Raw genomic sequence first — 21,720 nt, forward strand, 5'->3', positions numbered from 1 at the left:
GGCTCTCAGGTAGGGTTAGGGTTAGGAGATATAAGAAGGCATTAACAGCAACTAGCAGCAGATGGGAGAACAGGAAAATGCTTTACCTTCTTCTTGTGCATCCCTGTTCTTTCAGGGACATGCTAACGGCACACAGACTGTGTTGTGTGGTTTATCTACTAGTTTTTCTTTTTTCTTTTTTTTTTTTTTTTAAGATCTTATTTACTTATGTGAGAGAGAGAGAGCATGAGAAGGGAGAGTGTCAGAGGGAGAAGCAGACTCCCTGCTAAGCAGGGAACACGATATGGGACTCCAGGATGATGACCTGAGCCAAAGGCAGTCGCTTAACCAGCTTAGCCACCCAGGCGCCCCTAGTTTTTCATTCTTATAAAGTTTTCTGTAATTGAACTATTTGTTTTACGTTCTGATGTCCTGAATGATGCTTACACTATATCACAATTCTCTATTTTCTTCTTCCTTTTTTTTTTTTTTTTTTCCTTTTTAAGATTTTATGTGAGCAGGAGCAGGGGTGGGGAGGGTTAGAGGGAGAAGCAGGCTCCCCACTGAGCAGGGAGCCCTATGTGATACAGGGCTGGATCCCAGGACCTTGGGATCATGACCTTAGGTGAAGGCAGATTCTTTTTTTTTTTTTTAAAGGTTTTTTTTTATTTATTTGACAGAGAGAGATCACAAGTAGGCAGAGAGGCAGGCAGAGAGAGAGGAGGAAGCAGGCTCCCCGCTGAGCAGAAAGCCTGATGCGGGGCTCGATCCCAGGACCCTGAGATCATGACCTGAGCCGAAGGCAGAGGCTTTAACCCACTGAGCCACGCAGGCGCCCCTAAAGTTTTTTTTTAAAGATTTTATTTATTTATTTGACAGAAATCACAAGTAGATGGAGAGGCAGGCAGAGAGAGAGAGAGGGAAGCAGGCTCCCTGCTGAGCAGAGAGCCCGATATGGGACTCGATCCCAGGACCCTGAGATCATGACCCGAGCCGAAGGCAGCGGCTTAACCCACTGAGCCACCCAGGCGCCCCCTGAAGGCAGATTCTTAACTGACTGAGCCACCCAGGTGGCCTTCTCAGGCCGTCTTCTAAAAGAATGTTGAATTTACTTGTCTTTTGAAAAGATCAATTCTTTAAATATTAATTTGAAGAAAAAGTGGTGTATTCTTATTCTTAAAATTTATAAAAAATAATATGGAAACCTACAAATCAGTAAATAAAAGTTATATCTGCCTGTATGCATATATGTATATATTTTAAAATAGATGGACAGTATTAGGCATATTTCTGTATGCTGCTTATTTTCCTGGTAGTTTAGACATAAAAGGTGAGGTCAAGCTTATTTCATTGATTTCTCTATTAACAGGCTAATTGAACAAGCCCCAGTTCAAATGGGAGAAGAGTCAGTTAGGTGGGCAAAACTGGTCATACCTTTAGTGGTTCATTCAGCTCAGAAGGTACATTTGCGGGGAGCAACTGCTCTAGAGATGGGAATGCCATTGTTGCTTCAGAAACAACAAGAGATAGCATCTATCACGGAGCAGCTTATGACTACTGTAAGTATCATTTTGTGTAAGGATTTTTTGGATACTGCATTGTAAGTTTCTGGCCCAAGCATAGGGATCATAGTGGTATAATTGCATTATGATCTAGGAAGTTCTACTTTTAATAGAACATAAGTAATTGCTTAAGTTAGTGTAGGCAATAGTACTACTTTAAGGAAGGGAGCTGTTTTATTTAGTGTTTGTAGGATCTAGGCATTTTATTTCATCCCCATTGCCCTTAGTGATAGAAAGGAATTGCATTTCTGGAAAAAGAAGAACATTAACTGATTTCAGGGCTATCTGGGTTATTTTAAGATCATATCAATAGGTATAAGTTTAAAGCACATAAGTGCGTGTAATGTGTACATTCTCCTAAAGTCATTACTTGCCTTGAGTTTTAGTCTTCCCCACCATTGTTTTTGTAACAAATATTTATTGAGCACTTACATGCCGGGTATTGTTTTATACACTGAATATAGCAGTGAACAAAGGGAGCTTGTGGAGCTTCTTGTCTAGTGGGTCTGAGAGGTAATAGAGAATATAATATATTCAGTGAAGAACATTATGGAGAACTGTAGAGACTAGATGGAGAGTGCCATTGGAGAGGAAGGATATGGTCATGGAAGGAAAAAGAATAGGATATTTATTTATTTATTTATTAGAATATTTTATTTATTTATTTGACAGGCAGATCACAAGTAGGCAGAGAAGCAGTCAAGAGAGAGAGGGGGAAGCAGGGTCCCTGCTGAGCAGAGAGGCCGATATGGGGCTCGATCCCAGGACCCTGAGATCATGACCTGAGCTGAAGGCAAGGCTTTAACCCACTGAGCCACCCAGGCACCCCAGGAATAGGGTATTTAAACTGTAATTTGAAATGGTGCAGGAATTAGCTACTTGGGTGATAGGGAGTAAACTCATTCCAGGCAGGAGGAACCATGAGAGCAAAAGGCCCTGCTCTCATCATTTTGTGTTTGTTGGTGTTCAGTGAACGCTGGCATGTGCAGTATTTCAGAGTGAATGAGGATGAGAGGATTAGGAGAGAAGAAATAGAGGGCCCAGTCACAGAGGACGTTGGCAGTATTGGAATCATTTGTTTTCCTCTGGCTTACATTGAAAACCTGTTTGAAGGTTTTGAGTCTAGGAGTGTTTATGTGTACTGACTTGGGCTTTAAAGGGATTACTATGCCTGTATTGAGAATAGACTTCTAGAGGAGTTGAGTAGAAGAAGGGAAACTAATTCAGAGAGAACTTCAGTAATCGAGGTGAGGGAGCCTTCCAGATTTTAAAACCTGGGATTTTTTTTATTTTTTTAAAATTTAGGAGGCCTCATGGGAATGTTTGGAGCCTAATAAAGTAGCTCCAATTTCTTTGCAAGGTTTTTTTGGTTAAGTTTATTAATTTTTTAAGAGCATATGTAAAATTCTTTATAAATTTGAAAATGTTCTTAGCTGTTAGCCATGAAGTTATTAATGTGTTTTGTTTTGTTTTGTTTTGTTTTTTTAAGATTTTATGTATTTATTTGACAGAGAGAAATCACAAGTAGATGGAGAGGCAGGCAGAGAGAGAGAGGGAAGCAGGCTTCCTGCTGAGCAGAGAGCCCGATGTGGGACTCGATCTCAGGACCCTGAGATCATGACCTGAGCCAAAGGCAGTGGCTTAACCCACTGAGCCAGTTTTTTTTTTAAGATTTTATTTATTTATGTGACAGAGAAATCACAAGTAGGGAGAGAGGCAGGCAGAGATGGGGGGGGGGGCAGGCTCCCCGCCGAGCAGAGAGCCCGATGTGGGGCCCGATCCCAGGACCCTGAGATTATGACCTGAGCTGAAGGCAGAGGCTTAACCCACTGAGCCACCCAGGTGCCCCCTATTAGTGTATTTTTAAGAGTGAAGAACTAAAACATTATCATTTGAACTCTAATGATACACATGCTAAAGTTTTCAGGGAAAAGTATATTGGGAGAAAAAAATTAAGCTGAATTGACGGATGGAATAATGGCCAAATTTGTGATAAGACAGGCATAGTAAGATATTAATGATTTTTATATTTGGGCTTTCACTGTAAAACTTTCAGTTGTGCTATATACATGAAAGTTTTTCTTACAAAACATTGGGAAAAGTTACTTCAACTAAGATAGTCTGATACTGCATATTTTGTTTTCTCAAGAGTGTTTTTGGTAAATATTTTTGCTTTTGTTTGCAGAAATTACTTTCAGAACTCCAAAAGTTGTTTATGAGTAAGAATGAGACTTATGTTTTAAAATTGTGGCCTTTGTTTGTCAGACTTCTTGGGAAGGTAAGTCTACAGTTAATAGTGCACAGTTTATACCTGTGAAACCCTTTCATTTCTTAACTTTACATTATTCATGTGTACCATGTATGTAGATTCAGCTGTTCACTAAAATTTGTTTGCCAGCCCACAATAAGTACTTCTGCTGCTTTTCCAGTCAATTGTAAATCTAAAGAGTGGCATAAATTCGAGTCACCCAGTATGCAGATTCTCAGCTGAGGTAGAGCAAGATAATGCCCTGCCTTTTTATTTGAACTCAGTGTTCTTGCTGGGGGGTGGGGGGGAGCATGCAGCAAGAGAGAAGGGGCATGAATGAGCAGGGGTAGAGGGAAAGGGAGAAGCAGACTCTACTGCTGAACAGGGAGCCCAGTGTGGGACCCAATCCCAGGACTCTGACTGGGATCATGACCTGAACCAGAGGCAGTTGTTTAACCGACTGAGCCACCCAGGCACCCCTCAGTGTTCTTTTTTTTTTTTTTTTTTTTTAAGATTTTATTTATTTATTTGAGAGAGAGAGACAGTGAGAGAGAGCATGAGCTAGGAGAAGGTCAGAGGGAGAAGCAGACTCCCCATGAAGCTGGGAGCCCGATGCGGGACTCAATCCCGGGACTCCGGGGTCATGACCTGAGCCGAAGGCAGTCGTCCAACCAACTGAGCCACCCAGGCGTCCCTCAGTGTTCTTTTTTAAACAGATGTCCTTTTCAGGATGTCTGGGTGGCTCAGTTGGTTAAGCATCTGCCTTCGGCTCAGGTCATATTCCCAAGGTCCTGGGAGTGATCCCCATAAAGGGCTTCCTGCTTAAACCAGGAACCTGCATCTCACTCTGCCCCTTCCCCTGCTTTTGCACGTGTGGATTCTCTCTCTCATGCTCTCTCAAATAAATAAAGTATTTTTAAAAAAAGTCCTTTTCATAAATCCACTTAATGACACATTTCCCCCATTTTGTGCCTTTTTTTTAGTGAATTTAGTTTTAAATGGCCCCTCAGCTTAGTGCCAAGTATTGTCTGTGGTTCCAAAGCATCAGAAGACTGTGATGGGCCTTAGGGGGAAATTACACATGTTACATAAGCTCTGTGTAGGCATGAATAACAGTGCTATTGCATATGAGTTCAGTGTTAGAGAATCACTAATCCATATGGTGTCTTTAAATGGAGATAAATAGGAAGCAAGGTTGAGTTTGTTTGACAGAATAGGTTTTTGTAGGAACCTAACCCTGCATGTTTCTTAGGAGCAGTGGCTCAGTACTTGCTAACACAGTGTTTGCTGTGGACTTTATAGAATTTTGGCGGATTGTTAGTATTGACTGTATGTTCTGTCTTTAAGCTAGGTTTTGGGTTTTTATTTGTTTGTTTTTGAGGGGAAGAGATGTGTTTTTCTTTATTTATTTTTTTTTTTAAGATTTTATTTATTTATTCGACAGAGAGAGATTACAAGTAGGCAGAGAGGCAGGCAGAGAGAGAGAGGAGGAAGCAGGCTCCCCGCTGAGCAGAGAGCCTGATGCGGGACTCGATCCCAGGACCCTGAGATCATGACCTGAGCTGAAGGCAGCGGCTTAAGCCACTGAGCCACCCAGGCGCCCCTGTGTTTTTCTTTATTGTGGTAAATAATATTTCTCCTAACTTTCGTAAGTGTACCGTTCAGTGCCATTAAGTACATATACAAGTTGTGTAAATACCGTCACTCTCTATACCCAAAACTTTTTCATCTCCCAACAACTTTATACATATTATACAATAACTCCTCCTCTCCCCCACCCCCAGCCCCTGGTAAATGCTATTTTACCTGCTGTCCCTGGATTTGCTAATTCTAGGCACCCCACGTAAATGCACTTTGTCCTTCTGTATATGGCTTATTATGCTAGACAGTTTTTTCAAGTCTTAATCATGTTGTAGCAAGCACTTAACTAAATTTGATTCCTATGGCTGGATAATATTTTGCTCTGTAACTTAATTTTGTTTATTCACTTGTTGATAGACACATGGCTTGTATTTACATTTCGGCTGTTAATAATATTGCTGTAAACATTGATGCACAAACATCTGTTGGATTCTCTGCTTTTAATTCTTTTGGATATGTGTGGAAGAAGAATGGAATTGCTGGGTCATGATGCTAGTTCTGTGCTTGACTTTTAGAGACTCCTCCAAATTGTTTTCCACAGTGGGTGTAGTGTTCTACATTCCTACCAGTAATACACTAGGGTTCATTCTAGTTTTTCTTTTCCCTTAAGGATTTACCTATTTATTTTAGAGAGTGCTTGAGGGGAAGGGGCAGAGGGAGAGGGAAAGAGAGTCTCTAGCAGAATGCCCGCTGTGTGAGGAGCCTGACATAGGATCCTGGGGTCATGACCTGAGCTGAAGTCAAGAGCCAGATGCTTAACCAACTGACACACTCAGGCGCTTCTAGTTTTTCCCTGCTGAACTTGTTTTTTTTTTTTTTTTTTTTTTTTAAGAGATTTTATTTATTTACAGAGACAGACACAGCAAGAGAGGGGGAACACAAGCAGGGGGAGTGGGAGAGGGAGAGCAAAGGCTTTCCTCCCTCCCTGGCAGGGAGCCTGATGCGGGGCTTGATCCCAGGACCCTGGGATCAGGACCTGAGCCAAAGGCGGACGCTTAATGACTGAGTCACCTAGGCACCCCTATTTTTTTGGTTTTTGATATGTTAGCCTTTCCAGAACATTTTGTTCTGTTTTGTAAAACTGGGGTGTTCTAATGTTTTTGACAATATGATAAATAGCTCTCTTGATTGTGGACTTAAAGGCTGTTGGGTAATAATGCATAAACAGTCACATTAGTGGTGGTTTTCCTGATTGGTATGCCATCAGTAATGATTGTAAGGAGTTACTTGTATGTAGCTGCTATCAAGCAAGTAAGACGGCATTTATGATCCGTTATTTTCAGGATTGTTAGTAACCTGGATGTAGTTCTCCCAAATAACCTTACCTCTTTGTGTCACAAGACCCACCTTGCTCACAGCTATGTCATTTACATTACCCTTGGTAGTAATAACCGAGGTTGTATGTAGTGTGGTTGAGGGGTTTTTCTGTTCACCATATATTGAGAGGTAAAAGGTGACTTTCAGTCTAAGACGTATTATATGGGCCTTCTTGAAACATAAATCCATTGTCCTAATCTTGCATGTTTAGGTGGTTTTCATATAAAGCCATTTTCGGGGGAGCGGACTTTAGTAACAGTAAACAACCTTTTTCCTGTTCTCTTATTTCTCTTTCCTATTCGAATAACTTAGTATCTGTTTCTCCCTGGTGTGAACCTTGAGCAGAGAGTCTTCCTATTTTCCTGCTTTCTCTATTTGCTTTTAACTATATTTGAAAGCATGTTAGCTCAGGACTACCTCTTTGTGCCCTATAGATAGGGAGGTACTGTTCCCTGTGGAATCTTTCATCATTCTTTAGTTTGGTGGTTCCCTTTTTATGTACCTTAATAGTATTTTTGGTTTTTTCTCAGGATAGTGATGCTTATGGTGGTGCTTAGCCTTCATCTGCTGCCTTTGAACGTTCATGAGCCTCTTGACTTTTCTTTCTCTTCTTCTCATGGTCCTTCCAAGTGATATCCATAGCAGTTACTCAGTTAAGTTGTTTGAGGCATGGTGACTTCAGACCAGACACCTAGTCTCAAGTCCTGAGGATTTTGGTCTCTGAGACCTAATAGCTGACTACTCAGAACCTCAGACCTAATAGCTGACTACTCAGAACCTCAGGGCAGGAAAGCCTTTGCTCATTTTTTTAAAAAAAATGATTTTAATTTTTTTTAAGATTTTATTATTTATTTGACAGAGACTGAGAGCACACGCACGTACACACAAGCAGCAGGAGAGAAGCAGGCTCTCTGCTGATCAGAGAGATGGGCTCATCTCAGGACCCTGGGATCATGACCTGAGCTGAAGGCAGATGCTTAACTGAGCCACTCAGGTGTCCCGCCTTTGCCCACTTTTTTTTTTTTTTTTTTTTTTAAAGACTTTTATTTATTTATTTGCTAGGCAGAATTACAACTAGTCAGAGAGGCAGGCAAGGGGGAGAAAGGAGGAAGCAGGCTCCCTGCTGAGCAGAGAGCCTGATGTGGGGCTCCATCTCAGGACCGGGGTTTGATCCCAGGACCCGAGCCGAAGGCAGAGGCTTTAACCCACCGAGCCACCCAGGCGCCCCCTTTTTCTGGATTATTAATCCCTTATCAGATAAGTGATTTTCAGATATTTTTTCCCATTCTGTAATGTTGTCTTTTCACTTGATAATATCCTTTGGTGCACAAAAGTTTTTGATGAAGTCCAGTATAAATTAGATCTTTTTCTTTCATTGCTTGTGCTTTTGGTGTCAAAGCTATGAAGTTGTCAAATCCAATGTCATGATTCTTTTTTCCCCTCTGTGTTGTTGTAGGATCTTTAGAGTCCTAGTTCTCATAAGTTTTTAATCTTTTGAGTTCATTTTTGTATATGGTGTAAGACAAGGGTCCAGTTTTCATTCTTTTGCATGTGGGTATTCAGTTTGGCAGCACCATTTGTTGAAAAGAATGGTCTCTATATAATGAATGGTCTTGGCATCCTTGTTGAAAAATAAGGGGTACCCGGGTGGCTCAGTAGGTTAAGCGTTTGCTTTTGTCTTAAGTCATGATCCTAGGTTCCTGGGATCAAGTTCTGTCCTGGGCACCCTGCTCCACAGGGAGCCTGCTCTCTCTGCCTCTGTCTCTCTCTTTCTGTCTCATGAATATATAAAATTTTTTTTTAAGATTATTTATTTATTTGACAGACAGATTACAGGGAGGCAGAGAGGTAGGCAGAGAGAGGAAGGGAAGCAGGCTCCCTGCTGAGCAGAGAGCCTGATACAGGGCTTGATCCCAGGACCCTGGGATCATGACCTGAGCCAAAGGCAGAGGCTTTAACCCACTGAGCCACACCGGCGTCCCATGAATATATAAAATCTTTTAAAAAAAAAAAAAAAAACAGTTGACAGTAGGGTTGCTTGGGTGGCACAGTTGGTTAAGTGCCCAACTCTTGATTTTGTCTTGGGTCATGATCTCAGGGTCATGAGATGGAGCCCAACATGGGATTCAACATTCAGTTCAGAGTCTGCTTGAGACTCCCTGATCTCCCCCACCCCCGATAAAGAAAGAAAGAAAAAAATCAATTGACAGCATATGAGGTTTATTTTAAGGTTTTCTATTTCATTGGTCTATATGTTTATCCTTATGCCATTACCATATGTTTTAATTACTTCAGTTTTTGAAGTAAGTTTGGAAGGCAAGAGGTGTGAGTTCTACAAATCTATTTTGGAATCGATTTGGCTGTTTTGGGGCTCTTTGCAATTCCATAATGAATTTGAAGATTGGCTTTTTTGTTTGTGTGAAAAGGCTGCTGTACCTTTTTTTTTTTTTTTTTTTTTTTTTTTTTTAAATAAGATTTTATCTATCTGCTTGACAGAGACACAGCAAGAGAACACAAGCAAGGGGAGAGGGAGAAGTTGGCTTCCCACTGAGCAGAAAGCCCAATGAGGGGGTTCGATCCCAGGACTCTGGGATCATGACCTGAGCTGAAGGCAGGACCCCACCCCACCCCCTGCCCTGCCAAGGACTGAGCCACCCAGGCGCCCTGTGGCTCCTGTACTTTCGACAGAGATTGTGTTAAATCTGTAGATTGCTCTGTGTCATATTGACATTTTAATGGTATTAAAACTTTCTGTACTGGGGCGCCTGCGCCCCTCAGTGGGTTAAGCCTCTGCCTTCAGCTTGGGTCATAATCTCAGGGTCCTGGGATAGAGTCCCGCATCGGGCTCTCTGCTCAGCAGGGAGCGCTTCCCCCTCTTTCCCTGCCTGCCTCTCTGCCTACTTGTGATGTCTTTCTCTCTGTCAAATAAATAAATAAAATCTTAAAAAAAAAAAAAAGACTTTCTATACTTGAATGTGGAATGGTTTTCTGTTTATTCAGGTCTTTTTAAATGTTTTTTCAGCAGTATTTTGTAGCTTTTAGTGTACAAGCCTTTCACCTCTATTAGATTTATTCCTAGGTATTTAATTCTTTTAGGTGCTGTTGTAAATTGAATTGTTTATTACTTAATTTCCTTTTCAGATTGTTAGTTGCTGTTGTGTAGAAGCACAGCTGATTTTTGTGTGTTGATCTTGTTCAGTTGCTTGCTGAATTTATTCAGTTCAGTTGCTTGCTGAAATTGAGTTGCTTGCTGGATTTATTAGATGTCGTAGCTTTCTTTTCTTTTTTTTTTTTTTTTTTAAAGATTTTATTTTATTTATTTGACAGAGATCACAAGTAGGCAGAGAGGCAGGCAGAGAGAGAGAGAGAGGAGGAAGCAGGCTCCCTGCTGAGCAGAGAGCCCGATGGGGGACTCGATCCCAGGACCCTGAGATCATGACCTCAGCCAAAGGCAGCGGCTTAACCCACTGAGCCACCCAGGCGCCCCTGATGTTTCATTTTTTTAATGTTTCCTTGTGATGCATTGTTTACTTGTCATTTGTCCGTTTTTCCCTTTTTTTCTTAAATACTTCTTTTTTCATATGGATACCATCTTTTTGGTACTCGGGTAAAATTTGGGACTTATCTTCCTAATTTTCTCTAGTGTTTTAGAAATGTTCTGTTTTGTGCATTATTTAATTCATGGAGCATTGTATCTTGTGATCTGAGTTTTGAATGTACAGACAGAATCCAGTACATTCTAAAATTTAAATTTTTAAGACTTTACATAGCTAACACTGAATAAATTAGATAAGTGAAAAATAATAGTGCCTATATGTTGTTTTAGGCAGGTAAATAACTTTGTTATGATTTTTCCTTTTTAGACGTTGCATCGAAGTGGGAGTTTCATTAATTCTCTATTACAGCTGGAAGAACTAGGATTTCGTAGTGGAGCTCCCATGATTAAAAAAATAGCTTTTATTGCTTGGAAGAGTTTAATAGATAATTTTGCTTTGAATCCAGGTAAGTAAATAATATGTTAAAGTTTTTATTTTTCTGTGGATTTTTCCTCAAGATGAAAAGAACAAAGCCATTCTGATTTTTTGGACTTTGTACTGAAACTTAACCTATTGAATATTTTTTATTTTATTTTAAGGGAATAAACTTATAGCTAAAAGTAGAATTAGAAAGCCTAGGCATTGCTGAACACCACTGACAGAAAATTTGTTTTAAACTATTTCAAAAATTGAGCAAAAGTGACAGATAACCATTTGGCTTTTTAGTACTTAGTTGAGCACTTTTGAGTACCTCTATTGTAATCATTACAATAGATCTGAAATACTAAGTATTAATCACTATTTTAGAGAGATTAAGTAATTTATCAAAGGTCACATAGCGAGTAGATGATAGGAAACAATCGTGATAGCTGTGAAACATGACTGGTAAACTTTTTTCTCACAGGACCTTTAGAATAGTGCCTAAAGTGGGTTTTTACCCACTTATCCACTAATATATACAAATGATTCCTTTTGATATATCGTAACTTTATCTTCCTATTGTCTAGTGGAGGTGTTTGATGTATAGTTGATCCTTGAACAATGGGAGGGTTAGGGGTGCCAGCATCCCACTGCATGTAACTTTTCACTCCCCCCAAATTTCACTACAAACAGCCCACTGTTGACCAGAAACCAATAACATAACCAGTCGATTAACCCGAAAATTTGTATGTTATATGTACTGTATACTCTAGTTCTACTATAAGGTAAGCTACAGAAATGTTAGGAAAATCATAAGGAAGAGAAAATACATTTATAGTATTATACTATCTAAAAAACAGTTTGTATAAGTGGACACATGGAATTCAAACCCATGTTCAAAGGTCAGCTGTATAGATGAGGAGGAGTATACAGCCCAAAAGTCGGTCAGTAGGAATGGCTATTCAATTGGGTAGTTAATCTTAGATATAATCAGTACTGTTTTTGTTTTTTGAAGATTTTTTAGAATTTATTTGACAGAGATCACAAGTAAGCAGAGGCAGGCAGGGGTGGGGGAGGCAGGCTCTTCCCTGAGCAGGGAGCCCCATGCGCGGCTTGATCCCAGGACCCTGGGATCATGACCTGAGCCGAAGGCAGAGGCTTTAACCCATTGAGCCACCCAGGCATCCCTCAATACTGTATGTTTAGAAGATCTGCTAATATTGATTTCATCAAGTAATTTTTCTCTGCCAAAGACAATAATTTTCTCGTATCCTCTTTAGTGTATTTTGTAATGTGATTATTTTCATTAACCATGATTTCATTGAAAGTATTGATGAAAGTGCATTGCCAGGCACAAATTTTAATTGTAAATGTTATCTTGTTGTTTATGAACTGGTAATGCAAGTTGATGTTCTGGACTAAACCTGGACTAAAGCATAAAGTAGGCATGACTTAAAGAAGATAAATAAAATGCTATCTGATTTGAAATAAGTCCAGAGTTAAAAGAGTCCATCCCTAGTATTATGGATCCAGGAAATCTTAAGGAATCAGATGCTTGTTGTTTCTGTCATCATCAATATGCTTACTTGCAGTTACAGGAAGGATAAAAGGCAGAAGAGCAAAAATGAACTTGTTTTCAGATGAGCCATCTATCCAGAGCCTTGCGAAAATTCCACATACACTTGCCCTTAAATATCATGGGGTAGAATGGCTAAATGGGAGATTAGATAAATAAAAAATTGGGTATCTGTCATTGTCCTGAGTGAAAGATGGTCTTGTATCTAAAAAAGAATGGCAGTTGGCAATTTTTGCTATAGGGATATTATTGCAGAGCTCCTCTTATAGAGTAGGAGTTGAAAAAAGTTGAGAGAATTTGTTCCCACAGTGATTTGACTTTATTTTCTTTATAGAAATGTTAATTGTGAAAGATAAATGGCACAGTAGCTGTCAGAAACATTAATGCCATACCACCAAATACATAGCTTGACGGATGTTTCAGAATCCTTTCAGTCTTTTTGATAAGTTACTTGAGCACAGGGCATCTTATTTTATGTATTCCTATTTGTTAAACTCAATATTAGGCCAGACAGTTTGTTGTGGAGGATTGCCCAGTGTCTTGAAGGAAGTTTTGCAATATCCTTAGGCGTAACCCACTAGATACTAACAGCCTCCTCTGTACCCATGGGTCTCAGGTTGTTAGACCTGAGATTTTGTAGACATTGCCAAATGTCCCTCTGTAGGAAAATCATCCCTGGCACACGCAGTAGCTAATAAACATGGCTTCCTCTTCTTTCTTTCTTTTTCTTTCTCTTTTTTTTGGACCTTATTACATGTAGTCTAGTTGTACTGAAGTTTTTGTCACATTAAAAAGTTGAGGTATACCAAGAACAGCTGATTTAAAAAAATATATTTTTAAATCTTTTCTCTTGGAGTTGATAAAGGAGACTTACATACTTATTCTTAAAATTTAGTCTTCAGCTTTTATGTTTTTACCTACGTACTTGCTTTCTTTTAAGAAATACTATGCAGTGCAAAAAGACTGAAGTTGTTAATGCAGCCTTTGAGTTCCATCCACGTGAGAACAGAAACTCTAGCACTAACAAAGCTAGAAGTCTGGTGGTATCTGCTGATGAGACTTGGACCTCACCTTCCTGCTAATTTTGAACAGGTAATGAAAGTATTGAGTATAATGCCTGGTGCGTTTTAATGCATTCTTAGATTGTTAATGATCTAATCTTTCAGTGTTCCATTTGTCATGTTAGCAGAGCTCACTATATGAAAGGTCTTATTTTCCTAACATAGAACTTGAATTTATTTTCCTCAAAAGATATTTTCTAGTTGTGTGAAATGGAGCCTCAAAGCTTTCTCAACCAGCAACCACTCAAATACCTGTTCTTACTCAAAAGGCATTTTGAGAGATTTTTTTAAAAAAGAAATTTCATAGGATTTAGAATGTCCTTGAGTGTAAAAATCAACATAACTGAAATAGAAATCAAATTTGACACTAGGTTGATAAAAAGCCCGATCAGTTCTTGTTTTTTGTCTCTCTTATTTCTAAGCTACATAGTGGCAACAAATAATTTAATCCCAGCATAGCTTTTCAGTATTATGACGTTTTCATATAAATAAATGAAAATTTTCACATAAATATTAGCAATTTTTTTTAGATTTTGATATCCTTGCTGGCATTTAGACATATCTATATATATCACCTTGATTTTGCAGTTAATCCCATTCTCGGTTTCTGTATTTTTTTTATACAGTGAATAAAAAAGGATAGCTCTGATAATTTTAATTTCGTGCATTTCTTTATTGTTTATCTGGGATTTGGGGTATATCTTTTTAAATCTGTAGTCCTTGTCTTTTGGTCTATATACATAATTACGCAGCAGTGAGTATACTACTGGAAATTGTTTTATAATAAAATATACTTGAATTTTTAGCAAGTTTTAAATTCTTAATTATTTAATGTATTAAGGCCTTCTTTTGGGCTTAACAGCATAAATTAATTGGAATTGGGCATTAATGGTAATATGTAATGGGAACATATTTATTATAGATTTTACCATTATGAGGTCCTGAGTAGACTAATCTTACCCAGTTGTGCCACACATTCATTGGTACAGATTGGATTGGTACTGGAATGATCTTAGAAAAGAGCTTGAGGTTCCCTAAGTTCTTTTTTTTAAAGGGTGCATTTTTAAAAAGTTAAAATGAGTCTGTACCGACAGTCTTAAAATTTGGGCATTGTTTATGTGTGTAATTTCCCATCTGGAATTTAGAACTGAAATTTATAGATAGTACACATTTGTAGGGCAAATAAAGTTGTAATAAAAATCTTTACTTTTCCAGTTTTAGTTTTTACCCAGTGCATCCAAACAGGCAGTAGGATTCAACGTATCAAAAGAACTTAGGAGTACTTAAATATAACTACATCATGCAAGACTTTTTAAAATTATGGTAATTAGGTAGTTTAAAGATTGTTTCCCGGGACGCCTGGGTGGCTCAGTTGGTTAAGCAGCTGCCTTCGGCTCAGGTCATGATCCCAGCGTCCTGGGATCGAGTCCCACATCGGGCTCTGTGCTCGGCGGGGAGCCTGCTTCTCCCTCCGCCTCCGTCTGCCAGTGCTCGCTCGCACTCTCTCTCTCTCTGACAAATAAATAAAATCTAAAAAAAAACAAAACAAAAGATTGTTTCCCTTTTTTTGTTTTTAACCCCAATAGGTGTGCGTGCCTCTGATTCAAAGTACGATAAGCATCGATTCCAATGCTTCACCTCAAGGCACTTCATCTCGTGTAGCTGCTTCTCCAGGTTTAAATCCTATAACTCCTATACACAAAGGTAAGACGTTGACATACTTGAGTTTTTTGTTTTCCTGTTTTTAAAGAGGGCTTGAATGAAGCCTTTGCTCAGTTCACATAAAATGAGGCATTTCATAATTTTGGCTCCCTAATCACAAAGTTCATTCTATACTGATTGTTTTCCCTGTGTTACTGTTGTAATTGCATTGTTGTAGTTGGGGGAAAAAGGGTATTTTTCCACTATACGTATGAGATGTATTACAGACAACTCTTCATTTGTTTCAGAACCAGAATCTTAGGGCTTTTATTTTAAAAAACAAACAGATTTTAACTGATGTTTTTAAAAAAAAACATGGCTTGGGGGGGGGGCTGGTTGGCTCTGTCATTTAAATGTCTATTCTTTTTTTTTTTTTTTTTTTTAAAGATTTTATTTATTTATTTGACAGAGAACACAAGTAGCAGAGAGGCAGGCAGAGAGAGAGAAGCAGGCTCTGCACTGAGCAGAGAGCCGGATGCGGGGCTCGATCCCAGGGTCCTGGGATCATGACCTGGGCCAAAGGCAGAGGCCTTAACCCGCTTAGCCACCCAGGCGCCCCTAAATGTCTATTCTTGATTTCCTCTCTGATCATCATCTCGGGATCTCTGCCCAGCATATTTATTTGAGATTTTCTCTCTCTGCCCCTCCCCTCAAACGAACAAGCAAAATCTTTTATTAAAAAGTGGCTTAATTTATATACCATTGGAAGAAAATTATTTGCTGGGTTTTTTAATTTTATGTTAGCTGTTCTAGTCAGATTTTTGTATTTGTCAGGGATGCCTGCATGTTATTGCAAAGTATGGATTAATATGTGATAATTATCTTCATTTAAATGGTGTGTGGCACTAATCTTGATTTTTTTTTTTTAAAGATTTTATTTATGCATTTATTTGACAGAGATCACAAGTAGGTAGAGAGGTAAGCAGAGAGAGGGGGGGAAACAAGCTCCCCGCTGAGCAGAGAGCCCCATGCAGGGCTGGATCCCAGGACCCTGGGATCATGACCCGAGCCGAAGGCAGAGGCTTAACCCACTGAGCCACCCAGGCACCCCCACACTAATCTTGTTTTTAACCTAATAAGATAATTAGGAACTCTGTTGTGGACTTTAAGCAAAAATTCAACTTTTGCTTGACAAAAACTGTTTACTCTTTTTTTTTTTTTTTTAAATATTTTATTTATTTATTTGACAGAGAGAGATTACAAGTAGGCAGAGAGGCAGGCAGAGAGACATAGGAGGAAGCAGGCTCCCTGCTGAGCAGAGAGCCTGATGCGGGACTCGATCCCAGGACCCTGAGATCATGACCTGAGCCGAAGGCAGTGGCTTAACCCACTGAGCCACCCAGGCGCCCAAAAACTGTTTACTTTTAAAGATACATTTCATTGAAATTAAGTTAATAAAATACGTTCACTTGGGTAGTTGAGTTACTATAACTTACCTGGTTTGGTTTTGTTCTGTTGTTTTGTTTTTTTAGGTGCTTCCCCATACGGAACTCCTGTAACTCCCCGGATGAACTTAAGTTCAAATTTTGGTGGAATGGCCACAATCCCCTCTATTCAACTTTTGGGACTTGAAATGCTGCTTCATTTTTTGTTGGGTCCAGAAGTCTTGAGTTTTGCAAAGCAAAACAAACTCGTACTGAGCTTAGGTATTTAATTTTTTAAAACAGTTCAGAGCAAGAGTGTATTAGCCTGAGAAGAAAGCCAAAATTTTGGGTAATTTTGTAAGAAATAATTATTTATGAAATAAATACAAATATAAATAACTTTAATAGAAAACACATGTGAGACCACCTAAGATTTTTTATTGAGATGTTTATTTCATAAAGCTTGGGTTTGGCATAATTGTCCTTTTTCTTTTTTAGAGCCACTTGAACATGCGTTAATCAGCAGCTCTTCTTTTTTTTCTAAACATGCAAATACACTCATCACTGCTGTTCATGATAGCTTTGTTGCAGTTGGAAAAGATGCTTCTGGTAAATAAGAGAAAATTTTTGTTTAAACCTGTGCTTAAAAAGAAAAAATAAAACCGCGAATATTTATATAGTGCCCTCTTTTGACCAGATTGTGCTCGAAGACCTTTACATTTAAATCATTTAGTTCTCATAGTAACCTTCTCTATTAGTCCATTTTTCATATGAAGAAACTGTGTTGTACAGAGAAGTTAATAACTTGTGCCTAGTCCCAGTTAGTGGTGGAGCCATGATTCAAACCTGGGCTCAGTGGCTCCAGCATCTGTACTTAAACTCCTATGTTTGATAGCCTATCAAATATTTAGATGAAACTTGAAAAATGATACAGTTTGCTGTTTAACTGGCTGGGAAATTTTTTTCTAGGGAACTTCAGGTGTTTTTTCGAATCTTTGTTTTTCCTTTTTGTCTCAGAAGCAAAAGCTATTCAGTAAAGAAAATGCAGACAGCAGGAAAAAAAAGAAAATAATTACCCTTAAGTAAGTTACAGGGCCCAATGTTAATAGATTATAGTTTGAAAAAATAGGTCTTTGTTGTGATAGTGTTTTATAAACTGATTATAGAGTTGAATATTTTGAGAATTCTACTCTTAAGTATTGCTCATCTTATTTAGTGTAAGGGTATAAGGATAAGCCTTTATAGTCCTATCCATTGCATTCTAAAGTTTGTTTTGTTTTGTTTGGCAGATGCAGTTGTCAATGCTATTTGGAAGGAGCTGATCAGCTTGATGAAGTCAGTTATTGAATCAGGTAACTGCAATAACTGATCAAATGATTTTTCTAGCACTCAATGAATATTTGTTTGGCTTTTGTACATAAAGTTTATTTTCAAGTCAGTTTTTGAAGTGTATAGCTTCCAGACTTTCAAATAAAGCTGTTTGATATATATTTGGAAAATGAATGTTTCTTAGCTAAGTATATTTTTATCCCTAAAAATACTATATTTTCATCCTTAAAATACTTGCATATTTAGAACTACTTTCTTCCTTTTGTTTTTTTTGGTAGGTAACAAAAAAGAGAGACCAGGTTCTGAAGTTTTGACCCTGTTATTAAAATCTTTAGAAAGCATAGTGAAGTCAGAAGTATTTCCTGCGTCAAAAACACTGGTAAGGATAATGATTATGTGGTGGAATTCAAAAATTGTAACCAAATTGAATTTTTCTGTTGGAGATGCTAAACAGACCAGGTTTCTTTTTCTTTTAAGATTTTATTATTTATTTTAGAGACAGAGATAGAGCATGCACTCCACATAAGCCAAGGGAGGAAGAGGGTGTGAGGAGAAGGAGGGGGAATGAATCTCTAGCCGACTTAATGCTAAGTATGGATCCCCATGCAGGGCTTGAGATCATGACCTGAACTGAAACCAAGAGTCAGATGTTTAACTGACTGAGCCACCTGGGTGCCCCCAGATCAGATTTTTAAATTTTTTATTAAGTGTTTTATCAGCCGCTTTGCCCTGTAATAAGTGTTATTCCATCAATTTGGAGTCATTTGAAACCTCAGTAAAGTAAATGAGTATACCGGCAATACAAAAATCTTCCTGTCAGAAGAATGAGCCATACAGAGAAAATGGGATAAAGGATATGAAACGAGAACTGAGGGAACTCAGAACACTAATTGTATAAGATTGTTGAGCTCCACTAATAGTTATTTTGTACATTTAAGAAAATATCTAGGAATTTGCAGCTTAAATGAACTCTGTTTAACCAAGTTAATGACTTTGGCATTAAAGACCTTTTTTATCCTATGTACTGGAGAATGAAAAAACAAATTGCATATTCTTTTTAAAATAGTGAGTCTCCCAAGATAACTGCAGATGGAGTAAACTGTACCCTACTTAAATTCCTTCTGAGTCTATGTTCTGGGCTATCTACTGTGGCAGTAGATCATAGTGGTTAATAGCAAGGGCTCTGGAGCAGACTAGATTGAGTTTCCCCACCCAGTTGTTTATTAGCTGAGTGAACTTGTCAGTTTTTCTACTCTCCTACCTTTTGTAAAGGAAGTATAGTAGTAGTTTTATATAATTAGGTTTATACGTGCAGTGCACGATGGGTCAGGGACAAAATAAATGTGTCTGCAAATGCTATTTAGTATTATCATTAGTGTCTGATTCAGATGAGAGTGTGAAAGGAAGCATATTTTAACTAACATAACCTTTTCCATCATACCATGTCACTTATGTAGTTCAAATTAATACCAGTATAATACTGAATGGCAGTTTGGTGGACTCTAATATTTGAGAGATGTGTCTTTAGACTCAGCTTCTAGTTAGTTGTCCTTTGAAATATACTTTGCTCTTAAACTAGTGAGTACATAATTCATTGCAGAGTATCTTTTTTGCAGTATTAAAAAAATAACCTCAAGGGCTGTTAATAGAAGAATGTTTGAATAGACTGCACATTCATACAGCAGTTAAGAATGTCTCCATATATTGATGTGAAAACTCCTACAGAGTTAGATGAAGGGCAGTTCCAGAGTATCTCACAGTATGTCATTAATGCTATAAAAGGATGTATGTATGACTGCTAGCCCAGGAAGTTTGGTTTCTCTGTGTACTTAAATACATGGAAATTTAGAAGGTCTAGAAAAATGAACTCCACAGAATGATAGGCATGGTTTTCCCTGGAGATAAAGGACTTTGTCATTTTATTTTTTTATGTTTCTGCATTTGTAGTTTTAAAACTAATGTAAATAAATTCACATTAATATATAAATATTATTGTGTTTGAACTTCTTGAACAGAGAATCATTAGTGCATGAGCATTACTTAATGATAAATTGTTAAATTAAAAATGTAGCTAACAGTACTAGGTTTTGACTAAGTGAAATATTTTTACGGCTAATACACAACAAAATGTTTTATTTTTCTTAGGTCCTCATGGAAATTACAATTAAAGGACTGCCCCAGAAAGTATTAGGTTCACCAGCATATCAGGTTGCTAATATGGATATTCTTAATGCAAGTATCTTAAATGTAATGCTATGATTAAAATTAGCCAAAAGATAAAGTTCCATGAGCTTTTTTTTTTTTCTCCTTAACATAGTGAAACGTAGATTGTAAAATTTTGGAAATGCTGATTATGTTAAAGAGAAAAAGAGGAATTAAATGTGACACTATTAATGGGACTATTTTTCTGAATTACACAAAAAGTTCTAGCAGGAAAGTTTTCTATTTGTTTATACATAGTAATAGTACTGTTTTTAAATAGCAAAATTTACTATTAAAAAATTGGGAAGCATAGTAATGGATCCTTAATTATAGTGAAATAAATGTAATATTTACAGGATGTAGGTATTTATTGGCCCAGCAAGTTTTAGTGTTCTTTTTATATCTGGAACATACCATTCCTCAGTTGCTCATGTAGATGGAATAACTGTTTGTAAAATATACTAGTTAGTAATTTTTGTGTGCAGTTTATAGAAGTGTATTTGCTACCATTGTGTCATATTCTAAGCAATACCAAAAGTTAAATTTCTTTAGCATAAAAGGATCATTTTACATAATTGACTGTAGAACACTGGTGTAACAAGAAGATCATACTTTTTGTAACAAGAAGATTGACTGCAATCTCCCATCTTTCTTCAGGGAACTCCTGCTTTGTTCTTAATTCAGTTAATTTTTAACAATAATCTCTTGGAATCTGGTATAGAAGATGAGAGGTAATTTAAACTAGTCTTTTTGTTTATATTGGAAAAGTTATTTGATTAATGAGGGTTTTTTTTAAAGATTTTATTTATGTATTACTTAGAGACAGAAAGCACAAGCAGGGGGAAGGAGTGGGAGGGCAGACTTGCCCCTGCTGAGCAGGGAGCCCAGTGTGGAGCTAGATTACAGGACCTGGGATCATGATTCAAAGGCAGATGCTTTAACCAACTGAGCCATCCAGGTGCCCCAGATGAATGAGATTCTGAGTTATATGCTATATCATTTTTTTAAATTAAAAAACCAAAGTGACACTTTTATCATTCCTGTCAGTTATTTTTAGAATTTTCTAATAGAATAACATATTTTGGCAGAAAATGCTGGATAATGCGCGGCTCCATTTTTTTTTTCTTCAGGTTTTTTCTCAATCTGGAAACACTCGTTGGCTGTGTCCTTTCCGGTCCAACTTCACCACTAGCTTTCAGTGACTCTGTTTTAAATGTTATTAATCAAAACGCAAAACTGTTGCAAAACAAGGAGCATCTCTGGAGAATGTGGAGTATTATAGTTACCCCATTAACTGAATTGATAAATCAGGTATGACATAAGTGCTACATGTTTCCCCTAAAGCTTAAGGTACATTTTCCTTTTTTCTTGTTAGAGCACATGGGGAAATAAATAGAAGCTTGAACTTGAATAGAAAATGCTAAATTTTTTTTTCTGTAGGATTAATTTCTTTTCTGTTGATTTCATTGCATTTCTGCATAATCAAGAAAATATAATTTAATGGGGACAAATCAGTTCCCTTTTTTCCAATAGTGATTATAAAACCAGAAGACTCCCAATATGTTATTATACAACTTTTCATATTTATATTTTGAGTTTTTTCAGTCTTTGAACTATGAGGAATAATAATGTTATGTTGATTAGACTGTATGTTCTTCAGATTCCATGGGTAAATCAGTTGGTGAATACCTCAGAGCCATAGAGTAGTCTCTAAACCAGTAATCTGTTGAATTGACTAATAACCCTTACATTTAAATACTTAGTGATAATGACATTATTGGCAA

General features: G+C 37.8%; 1 protein-coding gene across 4 annotated transcripts in view; it reads left to right on the forward strand.

Moving 5' to 3' along the window:
- The window catches only part of RIF1 (replication timing regulatory factor 1), a 59,657-nt gene that overhangs the window by 6,891 nt on the left and 31,046 nt on the right, over positions 1-21,720 (forward strand). For 3 of the 4 annotated variants that reach the window (XM_044242057.1, XM_044242060.1, XM_044242058.1), the window contains exons 7-18: positions 1,349-1,538; positions 3,727-3,819; positions 10,611-10,749; positions 13,220-13,371; positions 14,927-15,044; positions 16,514-16,687; positions 16,904-17,014; positions 17,695-17,757; positions 18,013-18,113; positions 19,880-19,966; positions 20,594-20,667; positions 21,067-21,247. In XM_044242057.1, the coding sequence (XP_044097992.1) occupies positions 1,349-1,538; positions 3,727-3,819; positions 10,611-10,749; positions 13,220-13,371; positions 14,927-15,044; positions 16,514-16,687; positions 16,904-17,014; positions 17,695-17,757; positions 18,013-18,113; positions 19,880-19,966; positions 20,594-20,667; positions 21,067-21,247 (1,483 nt within the window). The remainder of the gene's footprint in view (positions 1-1,348; positions 1,539-3,726; positions 3,820-10,610; positions 10,750-13,219; positions 13,372-14,926; positions 15,045-16,513; positions 16,688-16,903; positions 17,015-17,694; positions 17,758-18,012; positions 18,114-19,879; positions 19,967-20,593; positions 20,668-21,066; positions 21,248-21,720) is intronic. The other variant, XM_044242059.1, reaches the window with a different exon arrangement.

The sequence above is a fragment of the Neovison vison genome, chromosome 3 (genome assembly GCF_020171115.1).
Source record: "Neovison vison isolate M4711 chromosome 3, ASM_NN_V1, whole genome shotgun sequence".
Lineage (NCBI taxonomy): Eukaryota > Metazoa > Chordata > Mammalia > Carnivora > Mustelidae > Neogale > Neogale vison.